Source organism: Stomoxys calcitrans, chromosome 2 (assembly GCF_963082655.1).
Source record: "Stomoxys calcitrans chromosome 2, idStoCalc2.1, whole genome shotgun sequence".
Taxonomy (NCBI): Eukaryota; Metazoa; Arthropoda; class Insecta; order Diptera; family Muscidae; genus Stomoxys; species Stomoxys calcitrans.
Window position 1 is genome coordinate 109,382,062 of NC_081553.1, and position 12,970 is coordinate 109,395,031.

Genomic DNA, 12,970 nt, shown 5'->3' on the forward strand with positions numbered 1-12,970 from the left:
GGACATTTTTGATTTTTGGATGATATTTAAGGAAAATTTAATCTTTGGAGACAATTTTTACAAAATTTTGTATAAAGGAAAAAAGCCAGGAATATTTTGACTACATAGAAAATTTCTTGGAAAGTTTATGTTTAGAGAAAATTTCTGAAAATTTTTATTTTTTGTGAAAATTTCTAGGAAATTATGTCTCTAGAGATCATTTCTGGGAACTAGCCTTCAAGGAAAACTTCTGGAAAATTTTGCTTTGCACGAAGATTTCTGGGAAATTTTGTCTTAAGAGAAATTTTCTGGGAAATTTAGTCTTAGAGAAATTTTTTGGGAAATTTTGTCTTTAAAGAAAATATCTGAAAATTTTATTTTGGAGAAAATTTCTGGAAAAATTTGGGTCAAGAAAAATTTTCTGGAAAATTTTATTTTAATAGAAAATTTCTTGGAAATTGTATCTTTGGAGAAATTTTCTGAAATATGTTGTCCTTAGAAATTTCAGGGAAATTCCTAAACTTTTTTATCACATTTACTAGCATTAAACATAAAATAAATTTATAATAAATTATGAATAAAAAAAATAATTAAAATATATGATGAGTTAAATATATTTCTTTAAGCGAAAAAATAGACGAAATTGGACAAATGATTTCCGATGGTGCGAATTCAGACAATGCGATGGTGATTGCAACAATTTATGTGCAAAATGATGATAAAAAGCTGCAAACATAAGAGACTCCAACTTACATTATCCATTTTGAGAGCTTCTAAGGCTTTCAACTTTTCAATGTCGTCTTCATTGGTGGTGGCATTTGTTGCAGTGCCAGCAACATTGGCCATTTGGGCCGGAGTGAGGCTATAGCCCAAATCAACATCTTGTTTCCATAAAACATCGACAATTTCGCTTTCCTAGAGAGCATTTAGCAAAACAATGCGGTAAGCACATGAAATTTCATAAAATTTCAAAAAAATTTGTTGTAAATTAAAATATTTTTAACCAAATTATAATTTTTTAATGGCACAGACACACACACGCGCGCGTTAGAAAGGGAGAAAAAGAAAGAAAAAATATAAAATGAATAACACATTAAAAATAGCTTTAAACTACCACAATTAAATAAATCAAGAGAACTGTAATTTCACTGAAGGAGTTGTGGAAGACGATGGGGAAAAGTTCTAAATTTTCATAAGACACCTACTTTCTGGATATAATGCTTCATTTTAGTTTTGTTATAATTTTTTTTTTGTAAACGTTTATTAAATGTGATTAATATGATATAGCACTAGTTTTTTTCTATTATTTTGGTTATTTTCTATTATTATTATCTATAAACACAAAAATAGATTTCGATTATATTTTTTTGTTTTTATTTTTTTAATTTTTTCTCAATTTTTTTTAATAACAAAAATATTTGCAATACACCACGTCTTTATTTGATTGCTGTTATTAAGAGACTATTCTCCAGTTATTAAAATTATTCCATGGGCCTTTCTCGGCCGCTTATCTTTCTCTTTGGTGCCTTGGTTCTTTCTTGATATCAAATCCAATTGTCGCGTAAATATTTCTTTAAGAGAACATTTTTACCACACAGTTAGTCGTTTGACTTTCTGATTTATTGTATTTATTCATTTATATTAGCAACTGATAAGGCCCCCGGTGTTGTAGTGCCAAATTATAGATAAGGAAGGGACTCTCGCTTGCCCCAATGCTTTACATACAATCAACTCAATTGATGAGAGAGGAAGAGCGAGAGTCAATTTATTTGCATTTAAATTTATTTATTTATTTATTAACCACAATTTGACAAAAAAAACATACATAGGTAATGGCTGAACGACGTCAGGAAATTTTATTAAATTTAAAAAAAAATTATTTTTCAATTAAAAACAAGCTGCTTAGCTTTCGTAAGACAAAACTGTGTTCATAGTATCCGCTATTTGTTGAAGAGATACATTTTTCATAACAATCATAAAGGCATCGTGGTATTCGTATTTAAAGAAATTAGTGGGCATTTAGCACCAACGTGTTTTCATACAATACACTGAGAAAAATACAGGATGGCTAACAAATAAATATCAAATTATGGCAATTTATTTTTTCTTGGATAATTTAAAGTAAAAGCGTGCTAAGTTCGGCCGGGCCGAATCTTGGAAACCCTCCACCATGAATTCAGCTAAAATTTATGCAAAAAATATCTAGTTGAAGGGCCTAATTTTATTCTACATACCAGATTCCTGTTAAACCCGCAAAAATTAAAGCTTCTAGGAACCGAACAATGATAATCGAGAGACCGGTTTATATGGAGGCTCTATCAGGTTATAGAATGATTTGGACCGAACTTGGCACAGTTGTTGGAAGTCGCAACAGAACAAGGACTCAAGAAGTCATATCCGCAGATCGGTTTATGTGGGAGCTATCACAGGTTCTAGAACGAGTTGGACTTCACTTAGTACAGCTGTTGGAAGTCATAACAGAAAACTATGTGCAAAATTTCAGCCAATTCGGATGAAAATTGAGGCTTCCAGGGGCTCAAAAAGTCAAATCGGGAGATCGGTTTCTATGGGAGCTATATCAGGTTATACACCGATTTGGACTGTACTTGGGACAGTTGTCTGAAGCCATAACAGAATACTATGTAAAAAATTTTTGCCAAATCGGACAAAAATGTGGCTTCCAGGGGATCGAGAAGTCAAATCGGGAGGTCGGTTTCTATGGCAGATATATCCAAATCTGAACCGTTATGGCCCATTTGCAATCCTCAACGACTTACATCAATACCAAGTATCTGCGCAAAATTTTAAGCGGCTAGCTTTACGCGTACGACCGCTATCGTGATTAGACAGATTTTTAATCTTAAATACACCCAGAGAAATTAGTCTGCTGATATCGGCAAATTAATTAGAAATTTTAAATTTATGAATAAATCAATTCAAAATTTGAACCTCTAAACAACTGTGGAGGCATTTGCTATAAATTAATAAAAAAAATTGTCAATATTAGGCGTTAATATTTTTGCTGTTTCCATCAACAAATTTCTCTGAGTGTATCATTCATTATCAACCCATACTGTCCCGTTTGTATACAATCCCATTTGGAGCACAATTTTGGGGTGGAACGACCCTCCTGAGAATTGGGGGTGGTGGGAACAGTGGGTTTGGGAGGGTTTTGGGGTAGGGCATCCCCCCAGATTATATTATTGCAGTTTTGTTCATGAGGGGGCAGACAAAATTTCGTTTTAATCTGCTCGACTATACCCTCTAGACCAGAAAGGGAAATGGAAACTGGGGAGTACAAAGACATAATTGTCAAGCGGATCACGAAGGCTCTGTACGACTCGCTTGTGTCAGCATGTCGTACACAGAAAAAAAAAAGTTGTGCCGAAATTTAAGATTTTTCCTTATTCGTGGGATTTTAGCAGAACATCGAGAAGGTTACTTGACCACTGTAATGTGTATCAAGGGAAGATCCTGGCAATTAAGGAGTGGTGAAATGGCGAAGATATGTCATAATGACATTTGGCATATCTTCTGAGACAGTCATTAAATCTCTGGCGAACATATATTTGAATTAAAAACCGCCTTCGACTAACGCGTACCTCTCACCGATATGGCGGAACAGTTCAAAATTCACGTGTTCTGGTTGACGGGCCTCAGAAATATTCCAGCAGAGCAAACGAGCTGGTGAGGCTAGGAACTATCGTACCCATTCCTGGGGGAGTGGGATCTGTGTATATGCCTTTAGCTACATGGAAGTCAAGTCTTCAGGACCAGGCCTGAAAGTCAACGAATGGCACAAAGGAGGGGTGGTGACCATTCCAAAACTATGTGGCCTATGTGACTTGAAGAAACCTACCGCTTTGCTGTCGCGGACTAGTACAGACGTCTCATTAATTGTGTCTATCAGACTGAAGGTTGCAAATAACCATTATGCAGAAGCTGCGAAAACGTCGAGGTATAAGAGACGAAAGAATATCTGCTGGGTGTGTGTCCCGATTTGGCAGCCACAAACAGTTCTACTTTAGGTTCTCAATTCCATGAGAAGATGTCTGATTTAGCGGATGTGATCATTCGCAAGTTGTTGGGCTTGTTAAGGCTATCTGGATGTTTAAACGGTAGTAACTAGAAGACATGTTATTTTTTCCTGTTCCTGTGGTATTAGAATGGTCGAAAACGTCCAAGTGGGTCTGATGGCAGACTACCACATATACCTAACCTTACCTAGGTCATTGAAGACAATTCAAGATTTTCTATCCGTAGTTATACCGATTGAGTATGGAGCAGCAACTATGCGGCTGAAGACGGAAATTCGAGCCATAATGTAATGTGGGAGATATTACAGTGTCAATGTGAGGATGTCGAATGTAAACATCTCTACGAACAGAGTGTGGGCCATATTTTTTTTTTTTTTTTTTTTTTTTTTTTTTTTTTTTTTTTTATTTTAATTGCAACTAGCTTTCAATAAGAAGCTAACAAGCAATTTTTTTCAAATTTAACATAATTATCATTGAAAATATGTAAATTTTATATAATCTATCTGAAAATTTATTTTACATTGGAAACAAAAAGAAAATAAATAAGTTTAAAGCTCATGATATTAAGAGATCATAGGGTTTAGTTCTATTCAGTCTACGTCTGGTACTTGGATCATTGAGATTAATGGCTTCTGGATTTACATGAAGGCGTAATCTGGCATCATGTTTCGTTGCTGCAATTGATATTTCCTCTGACACTGTGTTCATGCGGAGGTCTCTATGGAGATCACTGTTGCGAACATACCAAGGGGCGTTAACTATGCTCCTTAGTACTTTATTTTGAAAATTTTGAATCATGTAGATATATTTCTTATGCGTGCAACCCCATAGTTGGATGCCATATAGCCATATTGGTTTTAATTGTTGATTATATAAAAGTAATTTGTTTTGAATGGAAAGTTCAGATTTCCTGCCCATAAGATATTTGAGTTTTGACCATTTAATATTAAGTTCTTCGATTTTCTTCTTGACATGCGCTTTCCAGCGTAATTTCGAATCCAGGGTCATACCAAGATATTTCGCATTGTCCGAATAAGGGATACTGACTCCATTTATATGCACGGGGATGTTCCTGGTAGCTTTATTTGTAAAGTTTACATGAACCGACTTCGAATGGTTCAACTTTATTTGCCAAACAGAGGCCCAACGATTTATTTCATTAAGAGCTTGTTGCAATTTAGTGATTGCTTGCTCCTCTGTATCTGCCACCGCAAGTATAGCAGTATCATCCGCAAAAGTTGCAATGACTGAGTTTGGTGGTTCTGGCAAATCGCTAGTGTATAAAAGATATAGGACGGGACCTAGGATACTTCCTTGAGGCACACCTGTACCAATTTTCTTCATGTCTGAGTAGGAGTCATCCTGTTTAATTCTGAAGAATCTATCCGATAAGAATGATTTTAGAAATTCAACATATATTTCAGGCAACATCCTGCTTAATTTCCTTATAAGCCCGACATGGCATACTTTGTCAAAAGCCTGCGACACATCTAAGAATACAGCAGAACATATTTTTTTATCCTCAAAGCTTTGTTCAATAGTATTAGTTATGCGGTGTATCTGGTCAATAGTTGAATGGGAATTTCTAAAACCAAATTGATGGTCTGGTATGAGATTTTTTTCTGCAATAATGGGGTTTAAACGACTCAAAAACAGTTTTTCTAGCAGTTTGGATAACATTGGTAGTAGAGATATTGGTCTATATGAGGTTACCTCTGTTGTAGGTTTACCTGGTTTAGGTATCATACGGATTTCTGCAATTTTCCAAAAAGTTGGCATTCTTCTTAACTTGAAGCAGGAATTAAATAATTGGGTTATTTTAATGATGCAATTATATGTAAGATTTCTTAGTATTTCAGTATTTATTAAGTCGAAACCTGGACATTTCTTTAGCTGCATACGGCCTATTTCTGCATATACCTCACCAACTGTAACATTCTCGATGCTTTGTTCGAAATTTCCTATACCTTCATTACCATTAGTTGGAACTTCATTGTTATTGGAGAAAACGTTCTCCATGTGTTCTGAAAATATTTGCGCCTTTTCCATATTCGTTTTGGCCCATGATGAGTCATCTTTTCTTATTGGATAATTTCTTGGTACAGGCCTCTTAACTCCTTTTGTTGCTTTCCAAAGTGAATAGTCGGTACTTTTATCAGTTGTTAACGACAACAGATGTTGCCTAAGTTCCATATCTCTGAAAAGTTTGGTTTCTGCACTGAGTTCCTTAGTGATTTTATTTAAGAGTGTCTTGTATGACGGATGTCTAGTTTGCTGCCATTTCTTACGTATTTTGCGTTTCAGTTGAATTTTTTCTCTAATATATACCGGGTAGGTTTGTTCAGAAGCAGTACTTCGATAATCAGGAGTACTTTGCCATGCGGCTTTCTGAATAGTTGCAGTTAGTATTTCAACTTCATTTTCCAAATCGTCTACAGAGATTGGTGCTTCGACTTTCAAATCTGCATTCCACAAGATTAAATTGAAATATTGCCAGTCGGTAAATTTATTTATCAAAAAGGGTGGAGGCTCTTTTGTTAGTATTTTTTCAAAAAGTGTAAGGAAGATTGGAGAGTGGTCTGAGCTTAGATCAAAACCATTTTCTATTTTTATTCGGGACGTCGATATTTTTTTGACCAGAAAAAAGTCTATTAAGTCGGGAATTTTGTTTGTATCAGTTGGCCAATAGGTTGGTGTACCTGATGAGATTATTGAGCAACCAGTATCATTCGACGCTTTGAGTAGTTCTCTGCCTTTTGTAGTTGTTAATCGGGATCCCCAGTGAGTATGTTTGGCGTTAAAGTCGCCTCCAATAATGTGCCTGTCGTTGTGTTTTTCTATCAGCTGTTTATATTGTTCGTATTTAATTTGATGTTTCGGTGGACTGTAGAGAGCTGTTATGAGTAAATTTTCATTTTTAGTGAATATTTTTATTGTGGTAGCCTGAAATTCATCCGTTTTTATTTCCTCATCTTCTATATGCTTTATCGACTTCCTAACTATAACTGCGCTACCTCCTCTAGCAGTATTCGTTGGGTGAGTGGTATGATACACCTCGTAATTTTTGAATCTTATATATGATTGAGTAGTGAAATGGGTTTCTGATATTAGACAAACATCTATTTTCTCATTGTTGAGCACGACTTCAAGCTCCCTTTGGTGTTTGTGGAGGCCATTGGCGTTCCATAACATAATCTTAAGCGGGTTATACATGTTTAGATACGTTTGATGTTTTCTCGAGATTAGCTAGTCTGATTTCAATAGTTTTAAAAAAGTTTTCTTGAGTACTAAGCCTACTGAGTATTTGTGACAGTATATTGTTTGGAGCTTCTGAAACGATATTTCCGGTGACACTCGCATATGATTGCGGGTTTTCATTGCTATTTCGTGGAATATTGGTGTATGGTATAGTACGCTTACTGGTTGATTGTAATTTCTTGTTTCTTAGCTTCTGCAACTCTTTGGCGACTTGACATCCTCGGTATGATGCGGGATGTTGTGGGCCATATGGGCTGCATAACTGTAATGACACGGACGGTCTTGGACTGTAAGTGGGAGATTTCGCCTTCTCTGTGTATGGCAGACGGCATAATTTGTCGCTTTTTCATAGCCGAAAAAGCAACAAACGCCCACATGCGCCCACGTTTCGAAGGAATACAAACCTCTTACGGGGGATTCGGTTCTTAACTAAACGAGGCTAATAACGACAGAAGAAATCTGTATAACTTTAGGCATTTTTTTCGACACGCATAGGACATAGTGTGCATGTATTCAAAATGAGGCCTGAAAATTATAGCGTGGTGCATTTTCAACTTCCGGCTATTGCGGCTTAAAACTCATAAAAAACTCACATAAAAGAGTGCTGTACGATTCAAGTTTAAGCTCAATGGAAAGGGACCTCATTTTTATAGCAGGGTCCGAACGGAGTGCCTCTTTGGGGAGAAGTATTTACATAGCATAGAACCTTATAAATGTCGTCAGCATAAGGAGAGAGAAAACTATCGCTGAACATTTTTTCTGATGTTCTCGCCAGGTGTTCAGCGTCATAGGCGGACATGCTAACTTTTGCACTCCGATGTCCTCCGAGGAGATCCTCAAATATATTTTATTTCATATCAGAATTTAGCAAACATTGTTGTGGAAAAAGAGCTTAACGGCTCACAATCACCATCGCATCAACATGGAATGCTTTTGTGGGTTGCGGACGGTAATACTTCCCACAAATATATGTGGCAGTTGCTAATAAAACAAAGAATTGTGAGAACTCCTCATTTCTGTTTCACTTAACCGTAATTTTCAGTTAAGTGTAGTTCGGATAAGTGAAATTAGTTTTAAGTTAAGTGATACAAGCATAAGTGCAAGTGAATTTTATTATCAAAACGCATGCTCTGTTAAGAAAGGTCATCGTGTTGAAATTGTGTTCAGCAACGTAGTTCATTTTTGGCTCATTGGGTACGTAAATAAGCAGAATCGTCGATTTTAGAGTGAAGATCAGCTAGTAGCATTGCAAAAGCTACCAATGCATCCAGAAAAAGTAACAGTTTGGTGTGGTTTATGGGCTGGTGGCATCATTGGACCGTACTTCTTCAAAGATGACGCGAATCGCAACATAACTGTGAATGGTGAGCGCTATCGTGAGATGATATACAACTTTTTCGCCCAAAATAAAAGATCTTGACTTGCATGACATGTGGTTTCGACAAGACGGTGCCACATGCCGCGCAACATTGGACTTGTTGAGCGAAGAGTTGGTTGAACATTTTATTTCACTTTCGGGACCGGTCAATTGATCGCAAAGATCGTGCGATTTAACGCCTTTAGACTATTTCTTGTGGGTCATGTCTATACAGACCAGCCTGCTTCAATTGACGCATTGGAAGACAACATTGAAGAATTTATTCGGGAGATACCGGCCGAAATGTTGGAAAGAGTATGGACTAAGCGAATGGACCATTTGAGGCGCCGTCACTGTCTACATTTGCATGAAATAATCTTCAAAAATTAAATTGTAAGGACGGTACTGTCGTTTCGAATAAAGATTTCATGCATTTTTCGAAATTTTTAGGTTTTTTTTTTTAAATTTCTTATGGCTCTTAAAAAATCATTCTTTATAAACAGCATTGGGGGATAAAAACTTTTCCAGTTTAGCGGTAGTTTCAGTTAAGCGATTTTCACTTAAACGAATTCAATTACATTGAATAACACCAAAAATTAAACGGTTCTTTACATCAAGATTCATTTAAGCGGGATTTTTCCCTAAAGCGTTTTACGGTTACGCGTTTTCGATTACATATATTCTCGATAAGCTCGATTATTTGTCCTATTTCTTAAAGATTTGTCTTCTACAAAAAAGAGATTTTCGTTGTTCAACATAAATCTTCCGAAAGGAGTCTTCGTTTTTACAAACACATCAAAGCTGTGAATACAACATTCTATTACTATTTTTATTGAAATCTTATTTGGACAATTTCTGCTCCTTCGATTGAAAGACATTTTCTTAAGGCTATCCATGTTATATCTAACTATGTGTGATTCCTTTCCTTTCACAAAATTTCCCATAGCCAATTGGCTTTGCCAGTGAGTGGGAATGTTTTACAATTTCATTAAATTCTTTGACAATTTTGTAAATGTCATTTGGCATTTATTGTATTTCAAAAAAAAAATGGATATTTAGTTGTTGAAAACACAAAACCAACCAACAAAAGGGGGTTGAAACAAAATGAAACAATAAAATTGGTTACAAAAAAAAAAGTAAGACGTCCAATCAGCAGCAATGGCAGTAGCAAAGACAACTGCAGCAATAATGTTGAGAAGGCGAGAAAATCATGGTTCAAAAAGGCAGTTCAATTGAATTCTTGGGTCGCTGTTTGAAAAATAAAACAAAACAAAAAACGATTTTTAAATGGCTAATCATGCAAGAAATACGAAGACTTCTCAGGCCAATGAAAGATGCCCAGCCAGTAGACAATTCATTCACATCGAAGAGTTGGTAGTTACAGCTCTCAAGCATACCAACCATGAGCAGCAGCAGCAGCAGCAATACCAACAGATGACTACAATGAGGATGTTGTTGGTTGGCCGAAGACAACGTTGAAACTTTTTAATTAAGTCATTTGTGTACAGCCAGCTAGTCAGCCAGCCAGCAAGCAAGTCAGCTAGGCAGCCACTGTCACAAAATAGCTACCAACTGTCATTGTGACAGTTTTTCCTATTCAAATTTTTCTGTACTGTCATGCTAAAGCTGTCAGCTATTTAATTTTTTTCCTGCTATGCTACTCTCCCCTCCTTTTCTATTGTCTCTGGTCATTGTTTCCCCTTTTTGTGAGTGTATTTTTTTTTTTTGAAAATTTCTTTGACATGTTCCTTTCAGCGTTTTATTAGAGGCATAATGTGGAAGTCGTTATATCAGGCTATTGATTGGTGAAATTGAAAAAAAAAATTTTATTAAAATTTAAATATTAGAGTAGTTAACAAAAAAAAACAAGAGCTAGTTAACGATTCCAATAAAGGCAATTGAGTTTTTTTTAATAGAAAAAAATTTCAAAATAATTTAATTGGAATTATCTTTTCAGATATTAAAGCTAAATTTCAAACTCTTTTGTATATACAGTGGGTGCCAAAAAATGGTCAACAATATATAATTCTCACTTAAAAATTTTTTATATATGAATTGAAATTGTTTTTAATTATTATTTATCCTTTTTGTCTGCACCACTTTGCTCATCATCTCTTGAGTAGCATTTAGAATTCCCAAAATTTTGATTTTAAAGTTGCATGTGCAAATTTATTTATTTTTGCCAAATCATGGCTGAAAGTCAAATTATAGCGTTAATGATGCATTATTAACGCTGCTACAGGGCAACGCCCCTTAAAAAAGACCGAGGTAAATGGAAGAAGAAACCACAACGAAATATTTCGGAAAAGGACAATTGTTCGGCTTTCTGAATTTTCACTTAAAACGACTACGATGATGTGGTCTGGGCCATAAAGTGATATGTTAATCCTTTGACAAGTCAACAACTTAACAAAGAGATCAACATTTGTAACAGAAAAGAAGAGGAACGATGGGATCGCCAACATACATCAGCAGCAAAGAAAGAAAAAACAAAGCTGACTGAGTGAGGGGACTAACCAAAATATCAGATTATGGCTGGATTAAAGGTAAACGGTTAACAAAATATGTACAAATACCTGAAAAACAGGTAGAATCTCAAAAGCCTTGCGGTCGTGCACGCTACCAGATTTTACCAGAGATAATCTTTCTATAATAACAGCCATTAGAAGGATGAGCCTCAAAATTTTAAACAACATGAAACTATTTTATACTAAAGGCAATGGGATTAGGGACGGTGTTGTTAAAGGAATTTCCACAACAAGTAGAAAATAATAAACTAAAAAAAATTTTTATAGCTTCGAAGTTTTAATAAAAATAAAAAAGTTGGGGCGGACCGAACTTTGGATACCCAGCCCTTCGGATGTATATATGAAAGACCTTTCGTCATAATACAGTGAAAAATGCATAATTGATGAACCCATAGCAGCTTTAAATAAATATAATCAAGAAGGCTATGTAAGGGTCAAACACAACTCATTGTACCACATTCATCGGTTAAAAAATTCATCTTTTATGGGCCCAAGAATTTAAGACGGGAGATCGGTACATGTATAAAAAATGCAAATTTTGTCCATGAACATTCTTCTAAGGAACAGGGGCAAAATTCTCACATATCAATAAGTGCAGTCCGATTCAAATTTAAGCTCAATGATAAGGGGCCTCCTTTTTTTGCCGAGTCCACAGTCCGCAGTGCGACACCTCTTTGGAGAGAAGTTTTACTTGGCATAGTACCTCACAAATGTTGCCAGCTTAAGGAGGGAAAAACCACCGCTGAAAATTTTTTCTGATGGTCTCGCCGGGATTTGAACCCAGGCGTTCAGCGTCCTAGGCGGACATGCTAACCTCTGCGCTACGGTAGCCTCCTATATGTATATGACATTTATATCCAAATATAGACCGATCTGAACCACGAATGAATACGAATGTCTAGGAGCCCAACACTGCCTGCTGTGTCAATTTTCAGCGAAATCGAGTAATGAACCCGCAGCTATATCCAAATATAACCCGATCTTGACCACACTTGGTACGAATGTCGAGCGGCCTAACGCAACTATGGGTCTAAAACCTTAAATCGGGAGATCGGTATGTATGCCAGCTATATCCAAATCTGAAGTGACGTGGGCCGTATTGAAGAGGAATGTCGAGGAGCCTATCACAACTCGCTCTACCAAATGTCTGCAAAATCGGACAATAAATTCTTCAAATGAAGAATTGCACATAAGAACAAACGCTTCCCCTGTCGATGTAGAAATCCGGAAGAGAAAATGGACTTGGTTGGGTCTTATCCTACGGCGACAGCGTGATGATATAGCGAGATATTCCTAGACTGGAACCCGCAAGGACAGAAAGGGAGGGGACGCCCGAAAAACACACGGATCCGCTGTACGAAAAGACAGTTGGAATCAAACTATATATCGTGGAATCAAGCCAAGACTTTGACCAACGATAGAGCTCGATGGAAAGAGCTTGTTGAAGCCCTGAAGAGTTGGCCATATTTTATTGTAATATATTTGATATATTCCAATTGTAAATAAAGGACATATATATCGAGGAATCGGTCTATATGACAGCTATATCCAAATCTGGAACGATCTGGGCCATGTTAAATAAGGATGTCGAGAATTTTAGCAAAATCGTACTTTAAATGAGACTTTTAGGGGCTCAAGACCCTAAATTGAGAGATCAGTCTATATGACTGCTATATCTAAATCTAAGCCGATCTGGGCCGTATCGAACAAGGATGTCGAGAGACCTAACACAACTAACTGTCCCAAATTTCAGCGAAATCGGATAATAAGTGTAGCATTAAAGGGCCTAAGACGTTAAATCGGCAGATCGG

The 12,970-nt window shown here is 36.2% G+C and overlaps 1 protein-coding gene across 5 annotated transcripts in view; it reads right to left on the reverse strand.

Annotated features, from left to right (window-relative positions):
- The window catches only part of LOC106083391 (segmentation protein cap'n'collar), a 233,610-nt gene that overhangs the window by 118,137 nt on the left and 102,503 nt on the right, over positions 1-12,970 (reverse strand). For 3 of the 5 annotated variants that reach the window (XM_059363243.1, XM_013246341.2, XM_059363242.1), the window contains one exon: positions 733-894. The exons of 1 other annotated variant lie outside the window; for it this stretch is intronic. In XM_059363243.1, the coding sequence (XP_059219226.1) occupies positions 733-894 (162 nt within the window). Of the gene's footprint in view, positions 1-732; positions 895-1,184; positions 1,360-12,970 lie in introns of those variants that run through there. One more of the 5 variants, XM_013246345.2, reaches the window with a different exon arrangement.